Source organism: Streptopelia decaocto, assembly GCF_964273445.1.
Source record: "Streptopelia decaocto genome assembly, chromosome: 5".
Classification (NCBI taxonomy): Eukaryota; Metazoa; Chordata; class Aves; order Columbiformes; family Columbidae; genus Streptopelia; species Streptopelia decaocto.
In genome coordinates this window covers 68,021,939-68,036,876 of record NC_138659.1, presented here as the reverse complement: position 1 = coordinate 68,036,876, position 14,938 = coordinate 68,021,939, and the positions used below count along the sequence as shown (strand labels likewise).

Below are 14,938 nucleotides of genomic sequence, written 5' to 3'. Positions count from 1 at the left end.
TTTATTGCAAAGTGAAATGATGAGGTAATGGTAACATGATTTTATAAATTGCATGCACAGCTATGTTTTTTCTTGAAGCCCAGAGTGGTCTTAAAGTAAACATGAGAGAAATTTATTTCACTTTACCAGTAATCCTACTCTGAGCACCCCCATCTCGAAGCTGAACTGGGCCAGCAACCACTTGCACCCTTTCCTCAGCAGAACTTGATTCTCTCTTGGACCTGCTAGTGCAGCCCTGGTAGCAGCGGGAGGAATAGTCCCCGAGCCTGCACACCACCAGCTCGCACTGCAGGTACACGGACGTGTGGTGCCTGATGAACTCAAAGGCATTAAACTTGAACCGAGCCAAGTGGTGGTCGGGGGACTGGTAGGTGGCATAGGAAGAATCTCTAACGCATCTACAAAGAAATGAAAAGGACAATTAGTCTTCATGGATTTACACATGGACATTCCTGCAAAAATAGAATAGATTAAAAGAAAATCATCACAGCCAGCACTAAGAACACGATGACATAAAAATGAAACTTTTATGGCATAGTATAGACTTTTAAAATATAGACTTATTTAAGTTCTATGCAACAGCAGGAACATTGGCAACTCTTTTTTGGTTTGTTTGTTTGTTTGTTTGTTTTCCCCAAGAGAAAGAGACTATAAGTAGAGAAGAGGGGAGAACAGACTCTTAGAATGTCCTGAGTTGGAAGAGACCCACAAGGATCATGGAGTCCAACTCCTGTCCCTGCACAGGACAACCTCACAGTTCACACCATGTGTCTGAGGACGTTGTCCAGTCTCTTCTTGAGCACTGTCAGGTTTGGTGCTGTGACACCTCCCTGGGGAGCCTGTTCAGTGTCCAGCACCCTCTGGGTGAAGAACCTTTTCCTCATGTCCAACTGACCCTCCCCTGGCACATCTTCTGCCATTCCCTTGGGTTCTGTTGTTGGTCACTAAAGAGAAGAGCTCAGCCCTGCCCCTTCTGCTCCCCTTGTGAGGAAGCTGGAGCCACCATGAGGTTTCCCCTCTTACACACGTCTGTGCTATACAAGACATAAAAAACTGAATCTAATGCTTGACCTGGTTTTACTAAAATATTTAATGCCTAAGATGACAGATTTCTCCTGCCAGTTTTCACTATCTCATCTACCTCACTCCCACTACTTTGAATTTTGCATGTAGGACAAAAATGAAGTAAGTGAAACAAAATGTTAGTGAGGTCTAAATGGCATTTCTTATTTCCAGGCTCACATTGTAAAAAAAAAAAAAAAAAAAAATTAAAAAGCAATTAAAAAGACTGATTTTAGCAGTCCGTTGATAACAAGATCTAAACCAACACAGGTTTGCTCTATTATTTTAAATAAATTCAGAAAGCATATTACAGCTATGCTTCTAACAACTTCAGAAAGCTCTTACCCATGCTTGATTATATCATAGGCCACAGTGTTAAAATCATGGGGATCAGGTGATGCCACACATGTGTCCACAAATATCGTCAGATTTTGGTCAGAGCTGTGAAGATAAGCTTGAAGGTACAAATTTTGGTTCAAATCAACATAGTATGGGGAGTCGTGCACTTGCCGCAAGAATGAGGAGGAATCATAAAAAGTGATGTTCATGTCATATCTTCCGAACTGATATTCATTCACGTCTATAGTATCCTCAGCAACATACATTATTTGTGTCCATGTGTCCTCTAGCATTTTGCAACTGATATGTAAATGAATGTTCTTTTTCCTCTTGATTATGTGCCCAGAAGATGTAACCTCGATCGTGTTGGAATAGTTGATTGTATCATTGTTCTCCTGTTTAACATGTAATTTGAAATGAGGAATTGCGTTTTTGTCACATTCCATGTTCTAAGCTTTGATAGAGTAATATACAATTAAAAAATATAGATTCATCTTAAACCCTTTAAACCAAGAACCTTGATGTTAGTCTTTCCTGCTCACACATTTTAAATAAACCTCCTGAAATAGAAATCAGTGGAGAAAAACTCTTCGTTAAATCCAAGGCAGAACCAACTCATTGAACATCTGTAAAAACACCAATTGTGTAGAACAAAATCATCCCAAATCTCCACGGCACTTACAGGACTATGTCTGCTTTAAATCATGGAAAGTTCATGTAACTTCCTCCCATACTTTCCTCCCTGTAAGCTCATTTCTGTTAAGCATGGACATTACCTAAGGCATGGAGACCTAAAGCACTAAAACCCCCCAGGTCTCATTGGTTCACTTCTTAGCACTGTGAACCACAATGTCCCTTTAATGACTCTTTTCAAATCAGATCTTGCAATTCCCCATGCACAACAGTGACCGTACCTCTCGTATCGTCCCACAGCCGTTGTAGGGAATGTTGAATATGACCTCGCGCGGCGTGACTGTTGGTGTACAGCGATGGTCGCTCAGGGTGACCATCTGAGCTGAGTAGCCTTGGGACTGGAGATAGTCTCTGCTAACCACGGCACGCATGTAGTCTGGCAAACACAGAAGGGCTGGCAGGAAAAGATGATAAAATATAATTAGTGACTTCAGGAACCTGTTAATGATTAAAGGTTGTAACTGATCCACATTATGATTTATTCTTAATTTAGAACATCGGCAGTTCACACCCCAACCCATCAGATTTCACACATATCATTTCATTTCCCTAACATCTTTAAATATACATAAATATTTATTTTGCAAACAAAAACAATAGACAGCCTTGTCCATTGAGAAACACTGAATGGGAACTTACTGGTGGTGTGATCTGATGAAATGGAGGAGTAGTGAGCTTGAAACCCTCTGAAGGTGTATCTAGAATCGCTGTGAAAGTGAACGGTCATCATGTTTGAAGAGGATGTGTACGTGGGAAAGGAACCAGAACAAAGTCTCCCAAGAAGCGGGGAAGAGTCTGGAGGCCCATCATAGACTTCAATGTAGTCATCCTGGCATCCGACGCTTTGCATCCTGGTGAACAAATGTCAGCACCTTGTCAAATGGGTTTCAGAAACTCTGATTTAACTGCCTAACGTGTGATAGAATCAGGGCTTAAAGTTTTCATGGCAGAAGTTTTATTCATTTTCTATATAGTTTTAGCAGAAAACTGTGAGCGGAAAATACCCCAGTACTCCAGATTTTGTTGTAGCATTCCAACTGCTGGATGTTATTGAAAATATCTTTAAAATTGGGAAGCTTTCTTATTTCAAATAAGTTTTCAAACTTCTCAAGTAAGTTTTGACTTCATTATTTCCCCAGGGAATCAATATTTTACTTACGCAATATCTCTAAATGTGAGCATAACACGGAAATTGTTCTCTACTTGTATTTCCCACACACAGTCAACGTTGTTTGGATAACTTCTAGGGTAGAACGGGCTCTGTAGTATCCCAGAGGAATTTGAAACTGAGCCACCACAAAAATAAGGTGCTGCAGAAAGAAATGGAAGAGAAATTACTTACAGTAGCCCCCACAACATTGTACTTGAGCTGTACATGTCTCATTCACAGCTCCTGAGAAGCGGGTCTCCCGCTGACTGCAGATGATATTCTGCATGACTCAAATCAAAACAAATATTTGGTTTTGCATTAGGTTTTCTTTCATGTTGCATTCAGGATTCTCTGCCACATCCATGGTGTCAGGCCACCCTCTTCAGGCTGGGCTGGTGATACTGTGATGCTTTCTGCTCCAGTCTCTCCTTTCTGTAGTTGAGATCTGATTCTGGGAGGTGTCATGACAGTAAAAATGGAAGTCTTAAATAGATCTCATTTCTCCTATAAGCGTAGCTGCAAAAAGCTTTTGTGTTCCTGACAGCATGAATGACGTATGATTCTGATGTTAAACACATAGTTAATCCTAAAAGTTTCCTTATAGGAAGGAGAGCACAAGTTCTGAACTTAATTCCTGCAAGATAAGACACATAAAGGCAACAACCTCCATATTTTATATTCCAGCACACTCCTTCCTGCCTCAGGATTTTGGGGTTCTTGGGTATCCCAAGCTTGGGAGCATCAGCTGTATGCACACACAGCCCCTTTGACGAACCCTCAGAAACTTCCATACTATTTTCTGTGAATGGTCAAGCTCTAAATCTAACATCTGCTTTCTAATGCAAAAATAGCAAGTTGAAGACCATAAGAGCTATAAGTAAGCAGAAGAGCCAAAAAATACCCACTGCACACAGCCTCTCTGATAAATGACCTGTGACTCTGGAAGCAAATGAAGAACGTTTCAATTGAACAGGTATAATTTTGAAAAAGAAGATATGTTTCTTAAGGAAATTCTAAAAGAAGACAAAGGAAGTTATGCCATCAGGGAAGCAGATGAAGACAAAATGGAAAATAAAAAAAAAATCAGGAGAAAAAATGATTTATGAGTGCTATATAGAAATCATGACAATAAGGAAACTTTACCACACACACAAATAGTCAGCCGAATAACACTGTTGTGGTTTGATGTTGCTATCCTTTAGATCTTCAGTTCTGAAGAAAGTACATACATCACTTTGCCAGTACTGATACATGTGGCTAAAAGAGATTTAGACAACACTTTCTAAGCCTTGAGCCAGCTGAAGAGCCCAGTGGGGAAATGGCATGTCCACAGTCAACAACTATAACTGCACAATAAGAATCACAGAGGTGCAAGGGGTTATCACAGGTGGTCTAAGAATTATCACGTGAGTTTAAAGTGATATTGCCACAGATACAAAAATCAAATTCAAAAACCCTGAGAGGAAGACACCAATAAGAAAGGTGAGAAGAGTTCCAGAAGAGCATTACCTGATGAAGGTGTCGTGATGTCCAGAGAATCTGCAAGTATGAAGGAAGAAAAACCAAAAGTGAGATTTGTTTTTCAGAAGAAAGATACTGAGGTGTAGGCATGTCCCCATACTGAGGCATAGGGTAACATGACAGGAATCATAGCAATGTGGGAATGGGGACATGGGGGATCATGAGGTTCATGGGAGAGCTCATGTCCTCTGCTGCCCACGTACCTGCACAGATGACGCTGGCATCCTCGCCATGCCCGCAGTTGTGCACACCCCAGCCCCTGTGCCTGCACATCTGGAGGGAGGGCTCGTCCCCGCTGCACTGCACATCATCCAGGAAGATGGGCCCGGAGCCGGGGCCAAAGCGTGCGCTGCCCGGGGCGTCCAAGGCCTGGCCACAGCCCAGCTGCTGGCACACCACCTGGGCTTCGCTCAGGTCCCACAAGTCATCGCACACAGTCCCCCAGCTGTTGTCCTTGTACAGCTCCACACGTCCTTCGCAGCTGTTCCTGCCACCGGAGAGGCGCAGGCTGGTGCCTGTGGGGAGGCAAGTGGTGCTGGGTCAGGGTCCCTCCCACACAGGACCTACGTTCCCCACCTCCCTGTCCATTTTGGAGCTTTGGCCTCGGGGACCATGAGCTGGGGTTGTGTAGACCTACACGGAGCAGGGGAGGGCAGTGAGAGAGCAACAACGCTGGGTACACCTGACCAGGGACATGCTGGGGATCTGTGAGAGATCCCTGGGGGCAGAGGTGCTTACGGCATAGGGGCTTTTGCAGAAAAATCCCTTTGTACGACTAGAGTGTTGTCCATCCCCTGAGGGATAACAACCATGCACTCTGGGGATGTCATGAGCAGAGGGGAAGAGCAGCCTGTGCTGGGCAGACACAGGACAGCCCATCTCCTCTCCTCTCGTCTCCTCTTGTGCTGTACTGGGGCTCAGTGCAAAGCTGGGAACAAGCTTGGAGGGCATGAATTACCTGGTGTGTATGGCCATTCAGCAGGAGGGGTTGAAGGTGGATCTGCAAGGAAGAAAAGGGAGTAAATGAAAGGGAAACAAACGTAGCAGGCTTGGGGCAATGGAGGCGATGGACATAGAGATGGTCATGGCAATGGCAAAAGACAAGGATATGGACATGGAAAAGCAAGGCTAGAGTATTAATGGTTGACAAGAGCATTAAGCTCTGCCTTGCCATTCCCCATTCAGACACAAATCTGATGTGCCCCCACTACTGCCTCATTCTCTCTATGCCATGATCCTGCCATCCCACTCTTTGTCAGTGCATAAAGAACCTAGACCTGTGCATGTGGAGAGCCTGCTGTACCTTCTGTGTGCAAAAACGGGGCTGTTGCATGACATCTCCTTGCAGACACAGGCAGCAGAAAACCTCAGCCTTGCCACTCAAGCCTGGCTCTGCCAAGGGAGGGAAGCACGGCTGCCCCCAAGGGACGGCAGCCAAACCCATCCAGTGGGACCACCAGGAAAGCCAGTGTCCTCTGCTGCCCACACACCTGCACAGATGACGCTGGCATCCTCGCCATGCCCGCAGTTGTGCACACCCCAGCCCCTGTGCCTGCACATCTGGAGGGAGGGCTCGTCCCCGCTGCACTGCACGTCGTCCAGGAAGATGGGCCCAGAGCCGGGGCCAAAGCGCGCGCTGCCCGGGGCGTCCATGGCCTGGCCACAGCCCAGCTGCTGGCACACCACCTGGGCTTCGCTCAGGTCCCACAAGTCATCACACACAGTCCCCCAGCTGTTGTCCTTGTACAGCTCCACACGTCCCTCGCAGCTGTTCCTGCCACCGGAGAGGCGCAGGCTGGTGCCTGTGGGGAGGCAAGTGGTGCTGGGTCTGGGTCCCTCCCACATAGGACCTATGTTCCCCACCTCCCTGTCCATTTTGGAGCTTTGGCCTCGGGGACCATGAGCTGGGATGGTATAGACCTACACGGACAAGGGGAGGGCAGTGAGAGCGCAATGACCCTGGGTGTGCAGAGAGCAGATGTACCTGTCCAGGGAAATGCTGGTGGTCTCTGGAACTTGTCTTTGGGGCAGGGTGCTTGGGGCATGGGGAGATTTGCAGAAAAAGCCTTTGTACAGCTGGAGTGTAGCCCATCCCCTGAAGGAGATCAGCCACACAGCCTGGAGATGTCATGGGCAGAGGGGAACAGCAGCCTGTGCTGGGCAAATTCAGGCCAGCCTGTCACCTCCTCTCCCTTCCCCTCCACTCTCCTTTCCTGCTAGGCCTCAGCGCAAGCATGTGAATAAGCTGGGTGGGCATGTATTACCTGGTGTGTATGGCCATTCAGCAGGAGGGGTTGAATGTGGAGCTGCAAGGAAGACGAGGGAGTGAATGAAAGCGCAGTGAATTCAGTAGGCTTGTGGCCATGGCCATGGACACGGACATCGAGGTGGCCATGGCCATGGCAATGGACAAGAACATAGAGTAGCAAGGCTGAAGTACTAATGGGTGTCAAGAGTGTTAAACTCTGTCCTGCAATCTCCCATCCAGAAAACCCTGATGCACCCCCAGGGCTGACTCATTTTCCCCAAGTCACAGTCCCACCATCCTGCTCTTTTCCACCACGCCAAGCACCTACACCTGTGAGCGTGGAGTTCCTACTGTGCCTTCTGCATATGAAATGGTGGCTTTTGTGTGTTATGTGCTCCTAGCACCAGGCAGCGCAAGCCCCCAGCCTCACTGCTCTGCCCTGGCTCCACCAAGGGAGAGAAGTATGGCTGCTCCCAAGGGACGACATCAAACCCACCCAGTGGGTCCTCTGTGAGAGTCAATGTCCTCTGCTGCCCACACACCTGCACAGATGACGCTGGCATCCTCGCCATGCCCGCAGTTGTGCACACCCCAGCCCCTGTGCCTGCACATCTGGAGGGAGGGCTCGTCCCCACTGCACTGCACGTCGTCCAGGAAGATGGGCCCAGAGCCGGGGCCAAAGCGCGCGCTGCCCGGGGCGTCCATGGCCTGGCCACAGCCCAGCTGCTGGCACACCACCTGGGCTTCGCTCAGGTCCCACAAGTCATCGCACACAGTCCCCCAGCTGTTGTCCTTGTACAGCTCCACACGTCCTTCGCAGCTGTTCCTGCCACCGGAGAGGCGCAGGCTGGTGCCTGTGGGGAGGCAAGTGGTGCTGGGTCAGGGTCCCTCCCACACAGGACCTACGTTCCCCACCTCCCTGTCCATTTTGGAGCTTTGGCCTCGGGGACCATGAGCTGGGGTGGTGTAGACCTACACAGACCAGGGGAGGGCAGTGAGAGAGCAACAACGCTGGGTATACCTGACCAGGGACATGCTGGGGATCTGTGGGAGATCCCTGGGGGCAGAGGTGCTTAGGGCATGGGGGCTTTTGCAGAAAAATCCCTTTGTATGACTAGAGTGTTGTCCATCCCCTGAGGGATAACAACCATGCACTCTGGGGATGTCATGAGCAGAGGGGAAGAGCAGCCTGTGCTGGGCAGACACAGGACAGCCCATCTCCTCTCCTCTCGTCTCCTCTTGTGCTGTACTGGGGCTCAGTGCAAAGCTGGGAACAAGCTTGGAGGGCATGAATTACCTGGTGTGTATGGCCATTCAGCAGGAGGGGTTGAATGTGGATCTGCAAGGAAGAAAAGGGAGTAAATGAAAGGTAAGCAAATGTAGCAGGCTTGGGGCAATGGAGGCGATGGACATAGAGATGGTCATGGCAATGGCAAAAGACAAGGATATGGACATGGAAAAGCAAGGCTAGAGTATTGATGGTTGACAAGAGCATTAAGCTCTGCCTTGCCATTCCCCATTCAGACACAAATCTGATGTGCCCCCACTACTGCCTCATTCTCTCTATGCCATGATCCTGCCATCCCACTCTTTGTCAGTGCATAAAGAACCTAGACCTGTGCATGTGGAGAGCCTGCTGTACCTTCTGTGTGCAAAAATGGGGCTGTTGCATGACATCTCCTTGCAGACACAGGCAGCAGAAAACCTCAACCTTGCCACTCAAGCCTGGCTCTGCCAAGGGAGGGAAGCACGGCTGCCTCCAAGGGACAGAACCCAAACCCATCCAGTGGGACCACCAGGAAAGCCAGTGTCCTCTGCTGCCCACACACCTGCACAGATGACGCTGGCATCCTCGCCATGCCCGCAGTTGTGCACACCCCAGCCCCTGTGCCTGCACATCTGGAGGGAGGGCTCGTCCCCACTGCACTGCACGTCGTCCAGGAAGATGGGCCCAGAGCCGGGGCCAAAGCGCGCGCTGCCCGGGGCGTCCATGGCCTGGCCACAGCCCAGCTGCTGGCACACCACCTGGGCTTCGCTCAGGTCCCAAAAGTCATCACACACAGTCCCCCAGCTGTTGTCCTTGTACAGCTCCACACGTCCTTCGCAGCTGTTCCTGCCACCGGAGAGGCGCAGGCTGGTGCCTGTGGGGAGGCAAGTGGTGCTGGGTCAGGGTCCCTCCAGCCCAACATCCATGGTCCCTATCACCCTGTCCATTTTGGAGATTTGGTCACAGTGACCATGAGGTGGTGTGGGGTAGACCCACAGAGACCAGTGGAGGGCAGTGAAAGAGCAATGACCTTGGGAGTGCAGAGAGCAGGTGCATCTGATCAGGAACATGCTGGGGGATCTGTGGGGGCTGCCTGGGGACAGAGGTGCTTGGGGCATGGGGACATTTGCAGAAAAAGCCTTTGTATGGCTGGAGTCTTCCCCATCCCCTAAGGGAGACAAACTGTGCACTCAGGAGATGTCACAGGCAGAGGGGCGCAGCAGCCTTTGCTGGACAGACAGAGGACAGCCCGTCCCCAATCCTCTCTCTTGGGCTGGGCTAGGGCTTAGTGTATAGTTGGGAACATACTGGGTGGGCATGAATTACCTGGTGTGTACGGCCATTCAGCAGGAGGGTTTGAATGTCGAGCTGCAAGGAAGAAGAGGCTGTGAATAAAAGTGCAGTGAATGTAGCAGATTTTTGGCAATGGAGATGGCAATGGACATGGAGAGGGAGATGGACATAGCAATGGCAAAGGACATGGAAAAGCAAGGCTGGATGGAGTACTAATGGTAATGACAGCGCGAAGCTCTCTCCTGCCATCTCCCATCCAGACTCAAACTGGATGTGCCCCCAGGGCTGGCCCATCCTCCCCACACCACAATCCTGCTCTTCACCACCACAGCAAGTGCCTACACCTGCAAGCATGGAGAGCCTGCTGTGCCCTCTGTGTGAAAAAAGGTGACTTCTGTGTGACACATGCTCCCAGCAACAGGCAGCAGAACACACCAACCTCACTGCTCTGCCGCAGCGCTACCAAGGGAGGGAAGCACGGCTGCCCCCAAGGGACGGCACCCAAGGATGCCCAGTGGGATCACCAGGAAAGCTGGCGTGTCCTCTGCTGCCCACACACCTGCACAGATGACGCTGGCATCCTCGCCGTGCCCGCAGTTGTGCACACCCCAGCCCCTGTGCCTGCACATCTGGAGGGAGGGCTCGTCCCCACTGCACTGCACGTCGTCCAGGAAGATGGGCCCGGAGCCGGGGCCAAAGCGCGCGCTGCCCGGGGCGTCCATGGCCTGGCCACAGCCCAGCTGCTGGCACACCACCTGGGCTTCGCTCAGGTCCCAAAAGTCATCGCACACAGTCCCCCAGCTGTTGTCCTTGTACAGCTCCACACGTCCTTCGCAGCTGTTCCTGCCACCGGAGAGGCGCAGGCTGGTGCCTGTGGGGAGACAAGTGGTGCTGGGTCAGGGTCCCTCCCACACAGCACCCATGGTCCCCACTCCCTCTTCCCCTGGCTATGTCACAGACAGAGGGGAGCAGCAGCCTGTGCAGAGGGCAGAATCAGCCCAGCTCGTCCCCTGTCCTCCCCTGTCATTCTGGGCTGGGGATCACTGCAAGGCTGGGAACAAGCTTTTTGGGCATGAATTTCATGTTGCATATGGCCATTCAGGAGGGGCTGAATGTGAAGCATGAAGAAAGAAGAGGGAGTAAAGGAAAGTGCAGCAAGTGCAGCAGGTTTGTGGCAATGGACATAGATGTCAACATGGAAACAGAAAAAAAAGGCTGGAGAACTAATGAGTGATGCGAATGCACGGCACCCACAGTGGCCAGATGGGGCCCTGCCACAGGGAACCTGCATGATTGCTGCATGGCCAGGGATGGGTCTGGTGGGCAAAAATTACCTGTTGAATCTGTCCAGTCTGTGGTGATCTCTGAAGCTACGGATGCAAGTAAAAATTTGGTGTCAATGAAAAAGGCTCTGAAGACAGTCAGCACATGTCATGTACCCTGTAGTAGCCCATCTTCAAGAAATCCCTGTTCCATGGCACTTATGTGGAGGTTTTTAATTCGATTGAAATGAGCATTATGACTTCTCTGTTTCACAGAGCCTTGTCCTCCTTAGCCAGGAATCTCAGACCCATAGAGGTCTAACTTGCATTACAAAACATTTGATGCAGCAGATTTCTCTTTTCCAGTCATATCCCAAATCCCACAGCACGTCTAGGAAATACCTATGGTACTATCCATGCAGAAACTGCAGGGGCAAAGGCAGAATGGTCCCTTGTCACAGTCTCCCCAGCTGCAGCGAGGGAAAATCCCTCACTGAACAGTCTCATTCACCAGGAATGGCTACAGAGGTCCTGGCCCCAAGCCTCAGCCCCCAGTTTACCAGCTCTTCTCCATGCTCTGCTTGCATCCTCTCAGTGGACTTGGGTGTCAGGAGTGTCCTAACTGGAGTGACCCAGGAATGGGAGAATCCCTCCCATACACTAAGAAGATCAGTGAGTGACAGTGGACAGGGTTACCTGTTGTGCTGGTCTCTGCTGTGGTGGCCATCTCTGCTAGGGTGAACATCTCCACTGTGGTGGTTGTTGGTGGTGCGCTGGACGTCTCTGCTAGGGTGAACATCTCCACTGTGGTGGTTGGTGGTGCTGCGCTGGACGTCTCTGCTAGGGTGGACGTCTCCACTGTGGTGGTTGGTGGTGGTGTGCTGGACGTCTCTGCTAGGGTGGATGTCTCCACTGTGGTGGTTGGTGGTGCTGTGGTGGTTGTCTCTGCAGGAGAGGTTGTTAGTGTTGCAGTGGTTGAGTCCTCTGTGGAGGTCACCTCTGCTGTGTCCAGTGTTGAGTCTGTTGGCCCTGTGGAGATTGTCGGTGCTGTGGTGGTCTCTCCTATAAATGTGGAAGAAAAATGTCACCCACGTGAGGATCAGCTTGTGCAATGGGTACATCTGTGTGTTAACTATGATTATGGATCAGACCAGCATGAACATGGCCATGTTGAATATGGTCAGTCTGTTATAGCCAATGGAGCTACAGATGCAAACAAGAAATGAATGGCACCTAAACAGACATTGAACATAGCACACATATGGTAATAGAGGTATCGGAGCAAGTTTTGTTATCATCAGTGATTTCTCAGTTTATAACGATCTGTTGTTAATACAGGAGAAAATAACCTACAAATGAATTACCTTTTCTTAAAAAGTAAGGGGAAAGTAAAATCAGAAAACAGCAAGATGACACAGTACTCAAAAAGGATGGATAAGGAAAAGAATACTGATGGACCTAAACTTGAAGAAAAACTTGAAAAATACGGAAACAATGCAAAGTGAGTTGTCAGCTATGGCAGTTTGGGTTGTGACTCTGAAACTGTTATTGCTCGTAATGAATGCATTAAGGCTTGTGACGAATGTCATGTAGCCCCATTCCTCCCCGATTAAAATTGCCTACCAAACATAGCTTTGCCTCTGATTTCAACTTGTTTCCTTATTCTCCTTGTCACTGCTGGGTGATTAGACAGAACAAAAGTTCTGCTTATTGCAATGCATCTCTGATCCTTGGGTTTTTTAATTGCTTTGCATGGAGTGAGCGAGCACAACTTGTATATTTAGCGAGAAAATCATGAGTCTGTCCTGGCTCTGCAGGGTCAGTGGAGTGAAAAGACTGGATTGTTGGAAGATCAGACTCTGTTTCCTGAGAACAGGCCTTTTCAGAGGGTGCACAACCTTCCACAGATAGAAAATTCTTCATAATGAAATAGAAAGATTATACATGCACATGGGTTACATCTGATATAACTTTGTACCACATTTCTTGAATGAATGAAATGTTATCTCAGAAGAATGTCTGCATACCCACATGCTGACACAAGTAAATTGAGTGCAATTTATAGCAAAAGTATTTAGAAAATAAAAATGTTGGCAGCACCTGAACAGACAACGCTAGCATCTTCGTAGTGGGCACAGTTGTGCCTCCTCCAGCCCAGGTGAGCACAATGCTCCAAGGAGACCTCGGTTCCATTGCAGTTGACATTGTCCAGCAGGATGTCGCCTGAGCCTTGGCCGAAGTAAGCACTTCCAAGAGCTGCGATGGCCTGGCCGCATCCCAGCTGCCTGCACACAACCTGGGCATCGCGAAGATCCCAGAAATCATCACAAACTGTCCCCAGGCTTCCTCTGTAATAGACCTCAACGCGACCTTCACATCTGTGCCTTCCATTCACCAGCTGGAGATAGGTCTCTTTGGGAGAAAGGGAATTGAGCACAAACACAGTTGAACAAATAAGCTAGAAATGACCACAGGAAGGCATCTATTCGGTCCTCTTACCCCATCAATCCTAGTAGGTTTTTGCCTAGCCCAATATTAACTGTCTGTGAGGACAGAGGTGATTACACACCTTTTTTGTTCCTGTCTTCCAGATCTTAAAATCAGCTACATATATTTAATGCAAAATTTCTACATAAAATTTAGATGGCAGGCTAAGCACCAAATATTTCAGCAAGAAGGGAAATTTTTTAAGAATAATAAAAGCATAACAGGAAAGGTGACAGATGCCCCATCCCTGGAGACATCCCAGGCCAGGCTGGACGGGGCTCTGAGCAACCTGAGCTGGTGAAGATGTCCCTGCTCATGGCAGGGGTTGGACTAGATGAACTCTGAAGGTCCCTTACAACCCAAACTATTCTATGATGAGTCTATCAAAGCAAAGGAGAGAATATGCATTTCTGTATTTAAACAAAATCTAAGCAAAACTATATTAAGAAAACAGCTATACATTTTTTTTTTTTTTTTACTTTCTTAGCTGGAAGAAAATGACATGTTTGAAGAATATATTTCATATTTATGTGTGTGTATGAGGGAATGAAAGAGGACCTAGCCCAAATAACATAAAATCTAAAGAAGAAAAGATTTCCCACAATATGAATGTAGGCTGAAATCCAGCCCCATGAAAAGAATCAGAAAGACACAGAGGAGCTGTATGTAGGATTTAAACAGTTAGTACAATAATGATTTGTACAAAAGCATAACAATATGCAAATGATACAACTCCAATGTATAAACTAGTAACTAATACACCTCCAAAGTAATGCATCTGAAAAGTGAAATAAGAAGATACACCTGGCGTAGTTAGTTGATGGTGGAGTGCTAACAGTGGTTGTGCTTGTGGCATCTATAGAGGAGGAAGAGAAAGAAGCAAGTCATAACATTGTGGATGAAGAAGAATGGACAGGTTTTCTCCCAGTCATGGGGATATTGGAGCCACACTGTCACATGGGAGACAGACAGCCTGAGGGTCTCTGCAGGATGGTCTTCCATGGTGGGCACAAAGAAAAGCATGGTCTTTGACTGTGCCTCCAAGACATGGCTAATTGCAGCCAACAAGGGCCACTTTTGGAAAGTGTCCTGGAATTTAGGAAGGAGAAGCAACGGTACCTGAGCACACAACACCAGCATCTTCATGGTGGCCACAGTTGTGGACACCCCAGCCACGGTGGCTGCACTGGAAGAGGGAGGACTCATTCCCTCTGCACTGCACATCATCCAGGTAGATGGTGCCACTGCCTTGTCCAAAGTAGGCGTTTGAGGGTGCAGAAACAGCAGAGCCGCATCCCAGTTGCCTGCACACGACCTGGGCATCGTTCAGGTCCCAGCTGTCATCACAGACAGTGCCTGTGCCTGCGTAGGTGTTAATCTGTACGCGTCCCTCACACGGGTTCCTGCCGTTCACCAGGCTCAGGGTTGCACCTTGGAAAGGAGGAGACAGGGAACACATGAGAAAATCTTCTAGCAGTCCAGCACCTTCTCTCACTGGGGCATTGGCAATGCTCTAGGAGTTCTAGGCCACCAGGACTGCCACCCTGTGTTATACTAGGCTGTGTATTTCCCTGGGTCTGCTCTCCCACGGAGAAGACCAAGACCCAGCATGTGAG

General features: G+C 48.9%; 1 protein-coding gene across 1 annotated transcript in view; it reads right to left on the bottom strand.

The window, feature by feature from the left end:
• Positions 1–14,938, bottom strand: part of DMBT1 (deleted in malignant brain tumors 1) — a gene marked incomplete at both ends in the record, with an annotated part of 49,455 nt that overhangs the window by 34,373 nt on the left and 144 nt on the right. The window contains 14 exons of the mRNA XM_082054207.1: positions 127–398; positions 1,408–1,796; positions 2,316–2,470; positions 4,754–4,783; positions 4,969–5,280; positions 5,724–5,765; positions 6,256–6,567; positions 7,556–7,867; positions 8,843–9,154; positions 10,133–10,444; positions 10,908–10,943; positions 11,532–11,897; positions 12,936–13,247; positions 14,442–14,753. Coding sequence (XP_081910333.1) covers positions 127–398; positions 1,408–1,796; positions 2,316–2,470; positions 4,754–4,783; positions 4,969–5,280; positions 5,724–5,765; positions 6,256–6,567; positions 7,556–7,867; positions 8,843–9,154; positions 10,133–10,444; positions 10,908–10,943; positions 11,532–11,897; positions 12,936–13,247; positions 14,442–14,753 — 3,474 coding nt within the window. The remainder of the gene's footprint in view (positions 1–126; positions 399–1,407; positions 1,797–2,315; positions 2,471–4,753; positions 4,784–4,968; positions 5,281–5,723; positions 5,766–6,255; positions 6,568–7,555; positions 7,868–8,842; positions 9,155–10,132; positions 10,445–10,907; positions 10,944–11,531; positions 11,898–12,935; positions 13,248–14,441; positions 14,754–14,938) is intronic.